This window comes from Epinephelus fuscoguttatus, linkage group LG9 (genome assembly GCF_011397635.1).
Source record: "Epinephelus fuscoguttatus linkage group LG9, E.fuscoguttatus.final_Chr_v1".
In the NCBI taxonomy this organism is placed as follows: domain Eukaryota; kingdom Metazoa; phylum Chordata; class Actinopteri; order Perciformes; family Serranidae; genus Epinephelus; species Epinephelus fuscoguttatus.
This window is the reverse complement of record NC_064760.1, coordinates 8,132,415-8,147,357: the sequence shown is the minus strand read 5'-3', so window position 1 is coordinate 8,147,357 and position 14,943 is coordinate 8,132,415. Positions and strand designations below refer to the sequence as shown.

The following is a 14,943-nucleotide window of genomic DNA, read 5'->3' as shown; positions in this document are numbered from 1 at the left end:
ATCATTGTGGTGTTCATTTATGACGATTATCTTGCTAAACAAAATGCACATGTATCACAAACATTTGTTCGCCACAGAGCTCATTTTCTGCAATAACCCAATTGCCAATTTGAGGGAACCAGGCAACACTAACTTCTGCATCAGCCTACATAAAACATCATCCCTGCAGCACTCTGTGACTGGACTTCCCTTTAAGTAGTGGTTCTCATACTTTTACTGTCATGTCCCACTTTGACAGTGGAAAAAGTTCACGCCCTTCCACCCCACGTACACATAAGATGTGGTTGCCCAGGTTACTCTAGTGACCACTTTCCACTGTCCCTGTAAGCAGAAATGAAAACAAAAGCTTTGTCCCACCCCCACATTTGTCCCCAGCAGTGTGTAGTGTTGGATATGTAGATATATGGAAAACCTGACTAAGACAGCACCACATTTTTCCTGGTAAGAAATGAACACGAAAACAAGAAATTATTTATGTTATTTTGTTTTTGTGGAGGTACCAATTCAACTCTTTAATGCACAAACACAAAATGTGAATGCACAGACATAGCCCAAATCCAGCAGATAGGGATACGTTAAGTTTATTTGTCGTGCCAAATCATTTACATATGGATCAAGCTATGCACTATGGCAACGTTGGTGGGGAAAAACTTCCCTCAAACGGGCTCTATGTAGGCGGCCATCTGCCTTGAGTCACGTATTTAACTGGAGAAATAAAACATGTTTTTAACAAATGCACAAATCATAACATTTCCCCAGTGTCACAATCAGTGATGTAATTCTTATTCCATTGTCTTACTTTCAGGCTGCAAATACTACTGTTTGTTTAGGATGTTTAACCTTTATCTAAGTTATAATGTCATAATGGAACAAAGCGATTATTATCAGCCGGATGTCTGTTGTTGTTGCCACAGTGAAAATACTAGGCCAAGTGTCCCGTGACCTGCCTTGTCATTTTATCATCGTCTCAGACTATGCCTTTGCTATAAATAACAAAGTGGGAGATTGTAAAAACCCCTCAGCCTGACTCTCACTATGAGGTGACAAACCAAGCCAGTGCACACAACTATTTTAAGTGATCCGGATGTAGGGAAATTCCAAACTACAAAAGCGGTCCCTCACAGAACACTCTCTGGGTCTAAAATTAAAAAAATGACTCCACTTAAGGTAGTTCATTTTGTATCAGTGAGGATGTACTGAAATTTGCAGACATCAAAAGTGGGAGTGTGAATACGTGTCTGAGAGGAGGAGGAAGCTGCCACTGTGCACCGCTATACCACAATTGTCACCATGTCATCGTGGGGGTGGGAGGTGAGAGAGGAAGCCCCTTTTTTATTACCTCCCACTTATGTGTTTTGTAACTTACACTGGTGTCACTGGGACAAAACCTGAGGCAAACGTTTACTGAGCCTAAAAAGTGACTTCAAAGATGCCAACAGGTTGGGGGAAGCATGTTGACACATCATAACCTGACCTGTATGGGGTGCCGTTTGTAAAGTGTCTCACGCTGAAAATAACATCAACATTTTGCCACATTTAGCTTCAAACAATGTTTAAAAAAGTATTGTGATTTTTTTAACGTCACCTTTTACCACATTTACAGCAATATTTGTTAACTTAGAAATATATTAAATAGTTAAATCTAAATATTAAATGTGGCACCTAAATGTTAAATGTTAAATCTAAATATTAAATCTAAATCTAAATCTAAATGTTAAATCTAAATGCTAAATCTAAATCTAAATATTAAATCTAAATCTAAATCTAAATGTTAAATCTAAATGTTAAATCTAAACCAAAGTCTAAATGTTAAATCTAAATGCTAAATCTAAATCTAAATATTAAATCTAAATCTAAATCTAAATGTTAAATCTAAATGCTAAATATAAATATAAATATAAATGTTAAATCTAAATATTAAATCTAAATCTAAATCTAAATGTTAAATCTAAATGTTTTGGGTGAAACTAAATATTTAGCTAATATGCAAATTCACACTGCCAGTCACCGGAAGTACCAAAATAAAAGCTCGAGATGGTCAGACTGTTTATAGAATCAAATAACGAATTAAAACCAACTTATCGGGGGAAATGGACACTTGAACATACATTAGCGTGATAATAACTACCTAAAATAACAAGAAACGTGTTTGGAGAAATTTTATTTGATGTGTACTTTGATGATGGGTGATGGGATCATTTAAAATCGCAACCAGAAAGAAAAAAGGTACCAGTTACACCATGCCAGCACTGAGAGGCTCGGGAAGAGCTTCAAGGATCCTAAATGACATATATTTATTATCATCACACTGTTTTAAATGCATGAATTGATGGGACTGACAGATTGCATGGCACTGACATTGTATTCTTAGGATTTCATGCAACAAATAAAGTGAAATTGAAATTGAAAGAAAAAACACAGGAAATTCAATGTCATTCTGCAAGATAGTTGGTTCCAGTGGTTAACTTGTACTTCTACTCTGCCTGTGTGATTAGGCTCCTCTAATTGTGTATAACGGGAGATATCATGTCTACATCTGCAGGTCTACATCTGCTGCTGTTATAACTGTCCTCCTGTACTACTGCATTTGCTTGTGTAGAACTAAATCTGTCAGTGAGCAGCCTGCTAAATTTAAAGTGAGTTTGTGGGTAAATTATGTCAAGAGAGGTCTGTGAGTTGATCACAGCCATGGTGGCCACTCTCTGAGGCTACACTTTTAAGCACATTGGTGTCAATATCAATATGCATGCTTGATTTTCAGTAAAACTCTTTGTGCAATTATTCCCCAATTCCCTTTTTTTGTATATGTTGCTTGTGTTTAAAAATAGACAAACAAATATGCTCTGCATGCAGTTTAGGAGTGATTTAGGAATGTTCTGAGAGCAACTCAGAGCAAGAGAAACAGAAACTTTTACTGTAGTGAGGAGGTGTGGCTGACGCCGTTGCTGGGTGTGACACATACTGTGTGTTCCAGCACCCATACTACCACACTAAGAAAAAGAAGCCTATAAATAATATGTCAAAAATACTAGGATGTGCTACTACACACTACACCCGGTCTGATTATGCAGTCTGCAAACCAGCATGCTTTTCTGGCTATTCTGACCCACAATTCTGTGCACAGCAGCTTGATGGCTGATTGACAGATACACATACAAGCAACTGATGACCAGTCGAATAATAGTTAAATGTTTAACTGACCAAAATAATCATAAATATTACAAACAACAACAGGACCTAACTATGAAATTAACAGTGACAGAGAACTGCAGATGTGATTTCACAGTCACAAATATAAAATGTTAGAACTCCCAATCTGTGTATTTATAACTATAACTTACAGTGGCCTCTCATCAGGTTCGGGACTCATTTCAAGATACTTGTTCTCATGTATAGAGCGTGGCTGTCCCACACTCCAGACTCAAAAACAAAAGGTGACTGTGCCTTTGAAGTGGTTGCTCCATCACTATGGAACTCTCTCCCTATAGGTGTACAGTCTGCAGTCTCCTCAGAAAGATATCTGAAGACCCATCTTCTCAAATTGGCCTTTGTCCCACCCTAAATCACCTTGCGCTTGTTCCTTGGTTTGTTTGCCTTTTTTTTTTTTTTTTTTTTTGATTGCATGTTTTAATGTATTTCAAGTATCTCGGGGTCTTGTTCTCGAGTGAGGGTAGAATAGAGTGTGAAATGTATCGGCAGTTTGGTGTGGCTTCTGCAGCGATGTGTGCGCTGTCGTGGTGAAAACAGAGCTGAGCCATAAGTCAAAGCTTTTGCTTTACTGGTCGATCTACATCCCAACTCTCACAGTCTACGTGAGAGCTACGATCATGAGCTCTGGGTAGTGACCAAAAGAATGAGGTTGTGGATACAAGCAGCCGAAATGAGTTTCCTCCGTGGAATGGCTGTGCTCAGCCTTAGAAATAGGGTAAGGAGCTCGGAGTAGAGCTGCTGCTCCTTTGTGTCGAAAAGGGGTCAGTTGAGGTGGTTTGGGTTGGAGATGTACTTGGCATGTCCCACTGGTAGGAGGCCCTTGGGCAGACCCACAACGCTCTGGAGGGACTACATATCTCATCTGGCCTGGGAACGCCTTGGGGTCCCTCAGAAGATGGTGAAAGCCTGCTGCCCCTGTGACCTGGTCCCGGATAAGCGGATGAACATTTTATTTCTGTGAAAGGTGCTACATCAAATGTATTATTATTATTATTGCAGTGGGTTAGAGATATGTGCAAATTCTCAATGAGATCGACCACAGACATTATCTCTGCACCATCTAATCTGTAGTGTTTCATTTAAATCTAAATTTAATATTTCTCCTATCTCTCTGTGTTTCCACCATTTTCTCCTAGCTTAGAATTTGTCTTACAGGCTAAAATGCTTTGTGAATAACTTTTATCCTTACTGGGATTTAGTCTTACCTTTAAAGGGAAATTATAATTTTGAAATGCTGTCACCAGGATTAAGTCTTTGTACTAGAAAGCTTTGTGAATACAGCCTCTTATCTGTAGTTTCGACCTGTCACTACATTACAAAAACGTTGTACAAAACAGCGTCGTCAGTTTTCCAAACAGTGTAATTCATCGTGTTTTATAAACGATCTCTGCACGTGCGTCAGTCGAACGACAACAGCCAACGTCTCGTCCAAGCACGTGCGCTGGAGACGTCACGTTCAGGCTGGGACGTGGCTTCGAAACCGTTTAAATATCAAAACGTTATTGATAAAGAAACGAAACGTTTACAGGTCTTTGCGTTTGTTTTCTCATTAGAAGCGTGTACTGGATATTTAGCAGCAACTGTGGACGTGGTAAGTTTAACTTTTATCTTAATTTACTGCATTAAGTAACGTACATAGTAACGTTAGCATAAAAGTGAATTTGCCTTCAAGTTAGCGCTAGCGTTCATCCACGTTAGCAAGGTGCATAGAGATGTTTAAGTGATTAAAAGTCGAACTTTAACTCGTTAAGGTACTTTGTAAACCGCAACGAAAGCGTAAGAAACTTCAAGTTAACTTTAAAGTAACGTTACGTGAAGTATAAATGTTTATATTGTATTTTTATAGGCTATATTGAGTGTGATACTAAACTAATGGTAACGTAACGAATGCTATTAAGCTAACCCAACTTTGCTAACGTTAGCTATCTTTAATAGATGCCAAGTCCCAGATTAGTGATTTGCAGTGTTAGCTACACTTCTACAGACAACTCAATGCTATATTATTAAAGAATAATTCTGCCGTTACCATATCTTTGAATATGGAATAAATATAACACTTGCTAACCTAAGTGGATACAACCGGCCAGGCTGTGCCCTTGAAACCTTTTGTCAGACGTAACTTTGGGAACCTTAGCTAACATGTCTGTCTGTCCCTTGTCAGAATCATACAGTTTTCTTTAGGTGTGGTTTCAGGTCAGTCATGGAGTTATTTTTCTCTTTCTTTCTTTCAGTAATCCTGAAAGCTTTCAGGATGTTTCCAGCTGGTGGATCATTTCGTGGCTCAAGAGGAGCCTCTTTTGCAAAAATCCTCATGAAGAATTTGCCTACCTCACCAGGACGTGAATTATACCAACCTCTGTCCACCTCGGATTCTCCTGACAAGGATGTCTTTGACCATCAAGGGAAAAATACATTTAAGCACGGTGAGTTTCAGAATGTGATCTGCCAGAATCCCACTTAACTTTATCAACAACGTCTTTCACCACTGTTAATTAATGTAATAACTAATTAGACAATACAAGGGTAAATGGGGGCCATATAACACAATATGAAATTAACTGGCAGCCAGCTGCAAATCTCATCATATGGGTTATTTAAAAAAAATCACATACAAATAAAATGCAATGGTTTAATCTTTTAGTCATAAACTAATCAACTTTCCACTGCTCTTGAATGCAGCGGCCCTTGCTGTCAACTGTCAAATGCCAGCCCTTGGTTGTTTCACATTGGCCCCCTGGCCCAAACTTTGGCCATGTCTTAGCTAATAACAAAAAGACTGCATTCTCCTCTTGTGATGTCTGATTTTTTTTGCAAGGCCAGTTAGTATTTAGCTTTTTTGCTACAACCAAATGGACAATTTATATTAATGTGACATTTTCTACACTTTTTTTTATTTCACCAACTAAGGTCCTGCTGCCAAGCCGACAGCTTCACCTGAAATCCTGATTGACAGATACAGGAAAGGGGAGACGAACCCTGTGTCTTTGCTTCATCAGCTTGCACAGACTTTGCAGTTCCACCTGGAACTGAAGGAAACTGTGACCACAGGTAAAGCAGCAGCCAGTAAAATCAGCTTTTCTGAGGTTTGGTTGAGATTAAACCTGCAGGCTCAGCTCCACACATGATTCCTAAAATCTGACTGTTCACTGCTGGCTGATGGAAAAAGGCACATTCAGCAGGAGCTGAGGATTTGTCTCCAATCAGCGTCTCTTCTCTTGTTTCCTCAGGCAACATAACAGGGCTTTATTTTGCCTTTTGTGTGGTGATTGATGGGATCGAGTACAAGACTGGCATGGGAATAACAAAGAAGGAGGCTAGGCGCCAAGCTGCGGAGCTCGCTCTGCAGGAGCTGCTGCCCACCTTGGGAAGTCTGACGTCTGTCCTCCCTGACGCATCAGGTGAGGATCTAATGCTGATCAAAGTATGACGTGTTTCTACAGCAATCTTTGATGATTCCTTTATTGTGCTTGCCTGTAAAATTAGCTTGCTACATTTAGACATTGTTAACAGTGAAATCATGAAAGAAGAACAGAATTACCTTAGATGTAAATAAGAGGATTTTGGTTTGCAAAAATAATGTATACAGTACAGGCCAAAAGTTTGGACACACCTTCTCATTCAATGCGTTTTCTTTATTTTCATGACTATTTACATTGTAGATTCTCACTGAAGGCATCAAAACTATGAATGAACACATGTGGAGTTATGTACTTAACAAAAAAAGGTGAAATAACTGAAAACATGTTTTATATTCTAGTTTCCTCAAAATAGCCATCCTTTGCTCTGATTACTGCTTTGCACACTCTTGGCATTCTCTCCATGAGCTTCAAGAGGTAGTCACCTGAAATGGTTTTCCAACAGTCTTGAAGGAGTTCCCAGAGGTGTTTAGCACTTGTTGGCCCCTTTGCCTTCACTCTGCGGTCCAGCTCACCCCAAACCATCTCGATTGGGTTCAGGTCCAGTGACTGTGGAGGCCAGGTCATCTGCCGCAGCACTCCATCACTCTCCTTCTTGGTCAAATAGCCCTTACACAGCCTGGAGGTGTGTTTGGGGTCATTGTCCTGTTGAAAAATAAATGATCGTCCAACTAAACGCAAACCAGATGGGATGGCATGTCGCTGCAGGATGCTGTGGTAGCCATGCTGGTTCAGTGTGCCTTCAATTTTGAATAAATCCCCAACAGTGTCACCAGCAAAACACCCCACACCATCACACCTCCTCCTCCATGCTTCACAGTGGGAACCAGGCATGTGGAATCCATCCGTTCACCTTTTCTGCGTCTCACAAAGACACGGCGGTTGGAACCAAAGATCTCAAATTTGGACTCATCAGACCAAAGCACAGATTTCCACTGGTCTAATGTCCATTCCTTGTGTTTCTTGGCCCAAACAAATCTCTTCTGCTTGTTGCCTCTCCTTAGCAGTGGTTTCCTAGTAGCTGTTTGACCATGAAGGCCTGATTCGCGCAGTCTCCTCTTAACAGTTGTTCTGGAGATGGGTCTGCTGCTAGAACTCTGTGTGGCATTCATCTGGTCTCTGATCTGAGCTGCTGTTAACTTGCGATTTCTGAGGCTGGTGACTCGGATGAACTTATCCTCAGAAGCAGAGGTGACTCTTGGTCTTCCTTTCCTGGGTCGGTCCTCATGTGTGCCAGTTTCGTTGTAGCGCTTGATGGTTTTTGCGACTCCACTTGGGGACACATTTAAAGTTTTTGCAATTTTCTGGACTGACTGACCTTCATTTCTTAAAGTAATGATGGCCACTCGTTTTTCTTTAGTTAGCTGATTGGTTCTTGCCATAATATGAATTTTAACAGTTGTCCAATAGGGCTGTCGGCTGTGTATTAACCTGACTTCTGCACAACACAACTGATGGTCCCAACCCCATTGATAAAGCAAGAAATTCCACTAATTAACCCTGATAAGGCACACCTGTGAAGTGGAAACCATTTCAGGTGACTACCTCTTGAAGCTCATGGAGAGAATGCCAAGAGTGTGCAAAGCAGTAATCAGAGCAAAGGGTGGCTATTTTGAAGAAACTAGAATATAAAACATGTTTTCAGTTATTTCACCTTTTTTGTTAAGTACATAACTCCACATGTGTTCATTCATAGTTTTGATGCCTTCAGTGAGAATCTACAATGTAAATAGTCATGAAAATAAAGAAAACGCATTGAATGAGAAGGTGTGTCCAAACTTTTGGCCTGTACTGTATATCCTTCATTTATACAGAGAAGGTTGGCTGAGGATACATGCTCTTATACAACAACACCCTGTTAACAGTTTCAGTCAGAAATTGAATAAAGACAGGCCACGGTTACACTTGTCTTTCAATACGACTTTTGACATCCTATCATGCCAGGACGCATTAACTGTCATGTCTGGACATTCTGAGATTGGATCTTGCTTGCATTGGCATCTGATTAGCAAGACAATAGGCCGAAGTGGCCTGGCTCTCGTTGAGTTTGGATATCAGTGAGGTGTAGACAGCATGTGGACAATCCGGACAATTTATCAAATGTAGGTCTTGTGTCATTTTCCTGCAACACGGACTTCCTCTCCCAAATGAGAGCACAGGAAAGACCAGGGCTGGAGTATGATAAACTTAAGACCCATTGTCTTAGAGGGTTTTACCATACACATGTGTTGCCTTGGCTTGTCTTGGTCTGACAGCTCAGCGCATTAGAGATTTGCATCTTCTATAAAATTGTTGAAACTGCTGTTTGCAGAGGTGCAGTAAGAACTTGTTGTCTGCAGCTCTTCATCTAACATCTCACTGTGGCTGTTTGTGCGTATACACTTGCTTCCTGTGTTATTAGCAGACTTGTTTTTATTGAAAATTAGCTGTGAAAAAAAGTTCGGCTATTTTGGTGATAAATTCATTCAGTTTCCTATAAATTCTTCAGAATAAAAAATTAAATTGTTATTTAAAAGCTCTCATTGTGAAGCAGCACAATAAGGAAATGTTAAGGTTTCATGGACAAGGTAACATATCCATGCAGAATTACATCCAATCAATGTGTAATCAGGCAGGTTGCATTGAAGTGTCAAATCTGGAAACACGTATACGGACACAGCTCAGTTCCGATCTGGCGCATCTGATCATAAAAGTTGTATTGAAAAGACAAGTGTAACCATGGCCTATAGAGAAGCAAACATAACAGAATAATGTATAATAAACACGATACAGGCACAAATTAAGTTACAACAAAGTGTTGTGTCTTGTCAGTAGGCGCTCCCCTTCATTCATGTCCATGCCTTTTTTTCCACAGATGTTCCTCCACCACTGCCAGTGAAAGAGGAGCCCTCCATCTCCAACATACATTCTCATAGAGCCACTCGTGGTAATTCTGGATTTCTATTATATGACTCTCTCATTTTCTTAAATTTATAATTTGCGAGATGGCAATATGAGGACAGTGGCGCATTTTTTGTTTGGTTCACTCAGTATTCAGTCTCTCTAAAATAAAACATTGAAGTTAAAGTGCTGACATTTTGGTTTAATTCAAGAGATTGACATGTATATTAATTCAAGAGACTGATATGTATCAAAAGTCAGCAATTCATCTCATAATTGTCATATCAAATCGCACGTTCCAAAGTTTAGCCAAAAAAACAAAAAATAAGTAATGCTGAAACAGTTAAAGTCCATACTGTATAAAGCAAAAAGGGAAAGTGCAGGGAATACTGTACAACCACATGCTACAGTGAAATACATATATCTCTATACATACCTTTTTCGTTCGGGCGAGAGCAGTTAAAGCCCAGTTGATTATTTATTTATTTTTTTTTCCCCCCCATTAATATCTTTCTTGTTTTTCAGACACGACGAGTTCTGTCAACCTCCAGATTCCACATGCTGTCAGGGATCAGCTCACCAAACTGATGAACAGCCACCCACAGTTCTCTGCCTGTGCAGGCACCACAGCAGCATTCATCATTCAGACTTGTAAGCGAGCTCTCACAAAAGCATGGTCCAAAGGTTGTTTTTTAAAAAGTCAAACATCAGGGAGTTTTATCAACCGTCTACAATAACCATCGTTTAATCTGACATTGGTGTACAGACAACAAAACCGAAGTTTTCCAAATTTAGTATTTATCGTAGAATTTGTGCTGTTGTTCATGGTGCTTTGTTGACTGCATTACTTTTAAGCTACACTCAGAAACTGTTACTATAAATCAGTGGTTTTCAAACTGTTTCTGTCCAGGACACACCGAAAGGGCAAACCAAAATTGCAAGGCACACCTGTACTCATATCTGTGCACAAGAGCTTCTGTAACGTGTGTTATCACTCAAATCGTGACATCAGACAATAAAAATAAGACAAAATAAGACAGGTAGCTTTCGTGATACTGTCTACAATTTCTTTTGAGAATCGCTGCTATATACAGTACTATATACTGTATAATACAGAGCAAACAGTAGTGTATATCTAGCTCCACTTGGTCTGCTCAAATGAAACGTCCTACCTCTGCTTGACAGCAGTATAACAACAAAAACAGAACTGCATATAAAGAAACTGAAGGTGTTACAGTCTGTTCAGTGGTTGAGTGGCGACTACCTCAGTTTGCGCTCTGTACAAACTCTTCTCTCTCTTTCTCTCTAGCCAGCGGATGCGAGGTGGTCGCTCTAGGCACGGGCAGCTTTAATACCAAAGAGGACACCTCAGCGAATGGGCGGATTGTACACGATTCACATGCAGTAGTAACTGCAAGGAGATCACTTATGAGGTTGGTTGCAAACATGACCTGTGTACGTTAGATTGTTTGGGTTGTGGTATGCCTAGAAACAAATTATTTTCTCATTATCCGCAAGTGTTACTGCACTGAACAGTGAAAGTTTACTTTTTCATGTAAGGAAATGATACTAGATAGAAGTTCAGGTTACAAAATAAGACTGAGAGGGTTTTTTAAATTCATCTAAACTATCAAATAAAAGAAAATACTGTGTTCCATGAACCCCCCAAGGGGTCTCAAAAATCAAAATTAAACACAAGTTTAAACCTCTTCAAATACTAAAAAACTTGTTAAATGCAATCACATGGATGACATGTTTGTTGAATGACCGTTGCCAGTGAGGTAGGTAAGTGTACATAGACACACATATGTAGACCACAGTAGCCTACAAACGTCACTGAGAACAACCTTGAATGTGAGTGCATTTCCTGTTACACAGTCCCCAGATGCTCCGAGATCACATATGTTAAAGTTAGCCAATTTGCTGCTTGTCTATTTCTCAAGACCTGGGGGCGATGTCATGTCGTCTGTCAAGACCTGCAAACCCTACGTTGTTCTAACAGTTTAGGTCACATGGCCTTGTCTGTAAGAGGAAGAGTTGATGGAAAAATATCACAGTGGTGATGACTGTTATTGTGTAAAGACATTTTTGGTCATCTGCAGTTTTTCTCTGTATACACAAACAAAACAAAACAAAAAAGAATAGTATTGGTTTCACACCACAGGTATATGTTTATAGGGGGAAATAATAGCTCAAATGTGATTTGGTTAGGACAGTAGGTTTAACATTAAGGTACAATAGGGCTCCCCCCGAAGTATTTTCCTAGTCGACCAATAGTCGTCATTTAGGGCCATTAGTCGACTAGTCGCCCGCATGTTTACGATATTAATTTAAATATAAAATGATATATTTTGGTGGTTTGAGTTGAAGGTGTGAGAAAGAATAGTGTCAGTAACATTGTTAACACTGTGCTACAGAGAAATACAAAACCGTACTAATGAACCTTCATTAATATAGGCCTATATTTTATCTCCAAGTGCACGTCACACACTGAGCGAGCCGCCTGTTAATGACGCTGTGGGCTAATGGGCATGTAGCTACTTCCATGTTTCAGATGATACGTCATGTTTGTAGTCGACCAATGAAGATGAGTTTACATATCACCTTGGGTTCATCCTTCACCTTCTCAAAATGATCCCACACTTTGGATTTCCTGTCCGACATGTTATTAACTAGCCTGTGGAATAACCGCAAAATTAACCTGACTCCTGTCTGACTGCTGAGCGTGAACACTTCCTGTGTCTGTCCTTTCAAATTAAATTCCCACATGGCCTAGTCAGATAGGTTTGGATTTATTTTGACAAGGAACAGCTCCTAATTGAGTTTCAAGTTTTTTTATTTCTTTTTCTGCAACTAAGCGACCAATGAGATCTTGCCGACTTATGACCCTTCTGGTTGACTGATCTTTGGTCGACTTTTTGGGGACAGCCCTGAAGTAAAATATGTGTAAGGAGTATTTCACTTTTAGGATGCATGAATATTGCTCCTTTGAAGATGGTTCACCCTCAGCTCACACCTCTATAGCTGTAGTATTGTTTTATGTGACTATGGGGGAAGACATGAAAGCCTTTTTTTCCCCTCTAACAGTAGCTCTTCACTTCTAGTCACTGTTACTGCTCATATTTGTGATGTTGCATCATAATGAGCCATTCTCATGCTGTGCTGTCAGGTTCTTGTACCGGCACCTGCTGCTGTTCTTCAGCAATCACGCCAATTTGAAGGAGAAGTCAATCTTCCAAAAGAACAGCAGCAGCGGCCTCCTCAGCCTGAGGAGTGGCATCACCCTGCACCTCTATGTGAACCAACTACCAAAGGGTGCCGCTCAGATCCCCTCCACACTGTGAGTTTTAGACTATAAGCCTCATCCTTTAGAGTTTCTGAACGCTGTTATCTCATGAAGCATTGCAAATCAAGTGATGTGATAGTTTCAGGAACACGAGTAAGAGAAAGGTCATGACAACCTAATACTGGGAGTTGCTTTGCACTCGACCTTATAAGGCTGTGATTGTTAGCAGTTAGGTCTTTATAAGAGCCACAGAAATGCCAAATCATGGTTAAGTAGCATAAGTAATGTTTGTACAAGTGCAATGATGCTTTTCTTCAGCTCTGTACTCTATTCTCAGGCGCCTGAACCCGCTCTCCATTTCAGCATGGCAAGTCAACAATGAGATCAGCCTGCACCTGTCAGTGGAGGGAAAGGTGATGTATATGTTATATATATATATATATCTTATCTTTTACATTCTTTTATCTAGTGGAAGTTTCTTTTATAATATATTCAATAAAAGCAGAGTTGCATATTTCTAAACACATCACGGAATCATAATGTAAATAGCATTGCCACTGTTTCCTTTTTCGCTGCATATTTACAGATTGATTTGTTTCTTTTAAAGGTGTTCTCAGTTTTCTCATCAGCCTTTGATCACTCTGCCTCCAAGGCGGTCAGCATGTCCTCCACAGACAAGCTCACTCAGTGGCAGGTGCTAGGATACCAGGGAGCCTTGCTCAGCCACTTCATCGAGCCCGTCTATGTCCAAAGCATCCTCATAGGCAAGTCAGCAAGTCAAGTCATGATGCACCTTACACTGAAATTATCTGGGTTTTTCCAACAGAAGGAATTTAAAGGCAGCTTCCCTATTTCAAGTCAGTGCTACCTTTTCCAAAGCCTGACCATTTTGGCAACAATAAAGAATTATGAAGAGCATTAAATGCATTACCATTGAGTCCAAATGCAACAGTAGAATCACTCCACAGGTGTTGTAAGGTGAGATATTATAGTAAGACCAGACAATGATAACTGTAGTGACAGCAGAAAAGAGAGGCTGAGGCTGGGCCTGGTTAACTTATGTGACACGCTGAGATCCAAAAGTGTGTTAAATAAATTTACTTATGAAAAATCATTATCATAACGTGCACAAACTTATAAAAACTTAAAAAAAACCTTATTAAAATGATCACAGCAGACAAAGAAGAGGGTGGTCAACAAAAAGTACAGCGACCCACTCACCCCGTCTCTCCCAGTCACCTCAGTCACAAAGAGAATAAGTACATACATATGACGATACAAAAATATAAACCATCCCAAAACTAGTCAGTCTTGTAAATCTTACAAAATCCATCCCGTTCTAAATTAATTCATGACTCCTATAATAACAGAAAGAATAGATTTGCTGATTTGTGCTGGTAACCTGATTTCAGAGCGAGTCACAGTTCTAAGACTTTAACTTAAATGTGCAGTCCATGATTCTGGAGAGACTGTTACTAACCAGACTCAAAACCCAAACAAACACACATGCTCCTTCAGAAGCTTGTCCCTCCAAACACATGGAGGCGCATTGCCAAGGCAACAACAGTTACAACGGGTGAGTCAGCTGACTGAAAGCGCAATGTGGAAGAACCCACAGACTTTCGGTTAGCTTTCAGTTAGCTGCTGTAGCAACTTATACAGCCAAAGCAAACCCCAGGGCTGAGGGTCTGATACCAGACTGCAACGTCTCCTACCAGCTGGCCGTATCAGCAGCTTTCTGTTGCCTCACTGACATTAAAGTGGCTGTTTGCCCTGGCCTGATCATATTCATTATTTTTAATTTTTTGTTTGTCTGACCTCCTCCTCTGTGGCTGATTCTCGGTCATCTCTCTTTCTTAATAATGCTCTGTGGATTTCAGACAGCAAGCAGACTGTGAGGAGAATGTAGCTAGAATTTGACAAAAAGTGTATTGGATTAGAATCACATACTCCGCCTTTAATTGAGATCGTTGCTCCTCACCACTTCTTTTTTAAAGCTGTGTCTACAGTATACAGGTGGTATAGCCACCTACAGCCAGAAGAACTTGAAGGTCGACACAAGATCCACTGCCTGACCTTGAAACTGCAAATCCTACAATCCCTGTTCAAATAATTTGGATAGGCAGCATATTTAAAGTGACCATTTAGGGT

At 40.1% G+C, this 14,943-nt stretch overlaps 1 protein-coding gene across 2 annotated transcripts in view; it reads left to right on the top strand.

Moving 5' to 3' along the window:
- The first annotated feature begins 4,630 nt into the window (after positions 1–4,630).
- Positions 4,631–14,943, top strand: part of adad1 (adenosine deaminase domain containing 1 (testis-specific)) — a 59,784-nt gene continuing 49,471 nt past the window's right edge. For both annotated transcript variants that reach the window (XM_049585428.1, XM_049585427.1), the window contains exons 1-10: positions 4,631–4,801; positions 5,442–5,633; positions 6,118–6,258; positions 6,438–6,608; positions 9,481–9,552; positions 10,032–10,157; positions 10,816–10,939; positions 12,676–12,846; positions 13,130–13,205; positions 13,400–13,556. In XM_049585428.1, the coding sequence (XP_049441385.1) occupies positions 5,462–5,633; positions 6,118–6,258; positions 6,438–6,608; positions 9,481–9,552; positions 10,032–10,157; positions 10,816–10,939; positions 12,676–12,846; positions 13,130–13,205; positions 13,400–13,556 (1,210 nt within the window). In that variant the 5' untranslated portion in view covers positions 4,631–4,801; positions 5,442–5,461. The remainder of the gene's footprint in view (positions 4,802–5,441; positions 5,634–6,117; positions 6,259–6,437; positions 6,609–9,480; positions 9,553–10,031; positions 10,158–10,815; positions 10,940–12,675; positions 12,847–13,129; positions 13,206–13,399; positions 13,557–14,943) is intronic.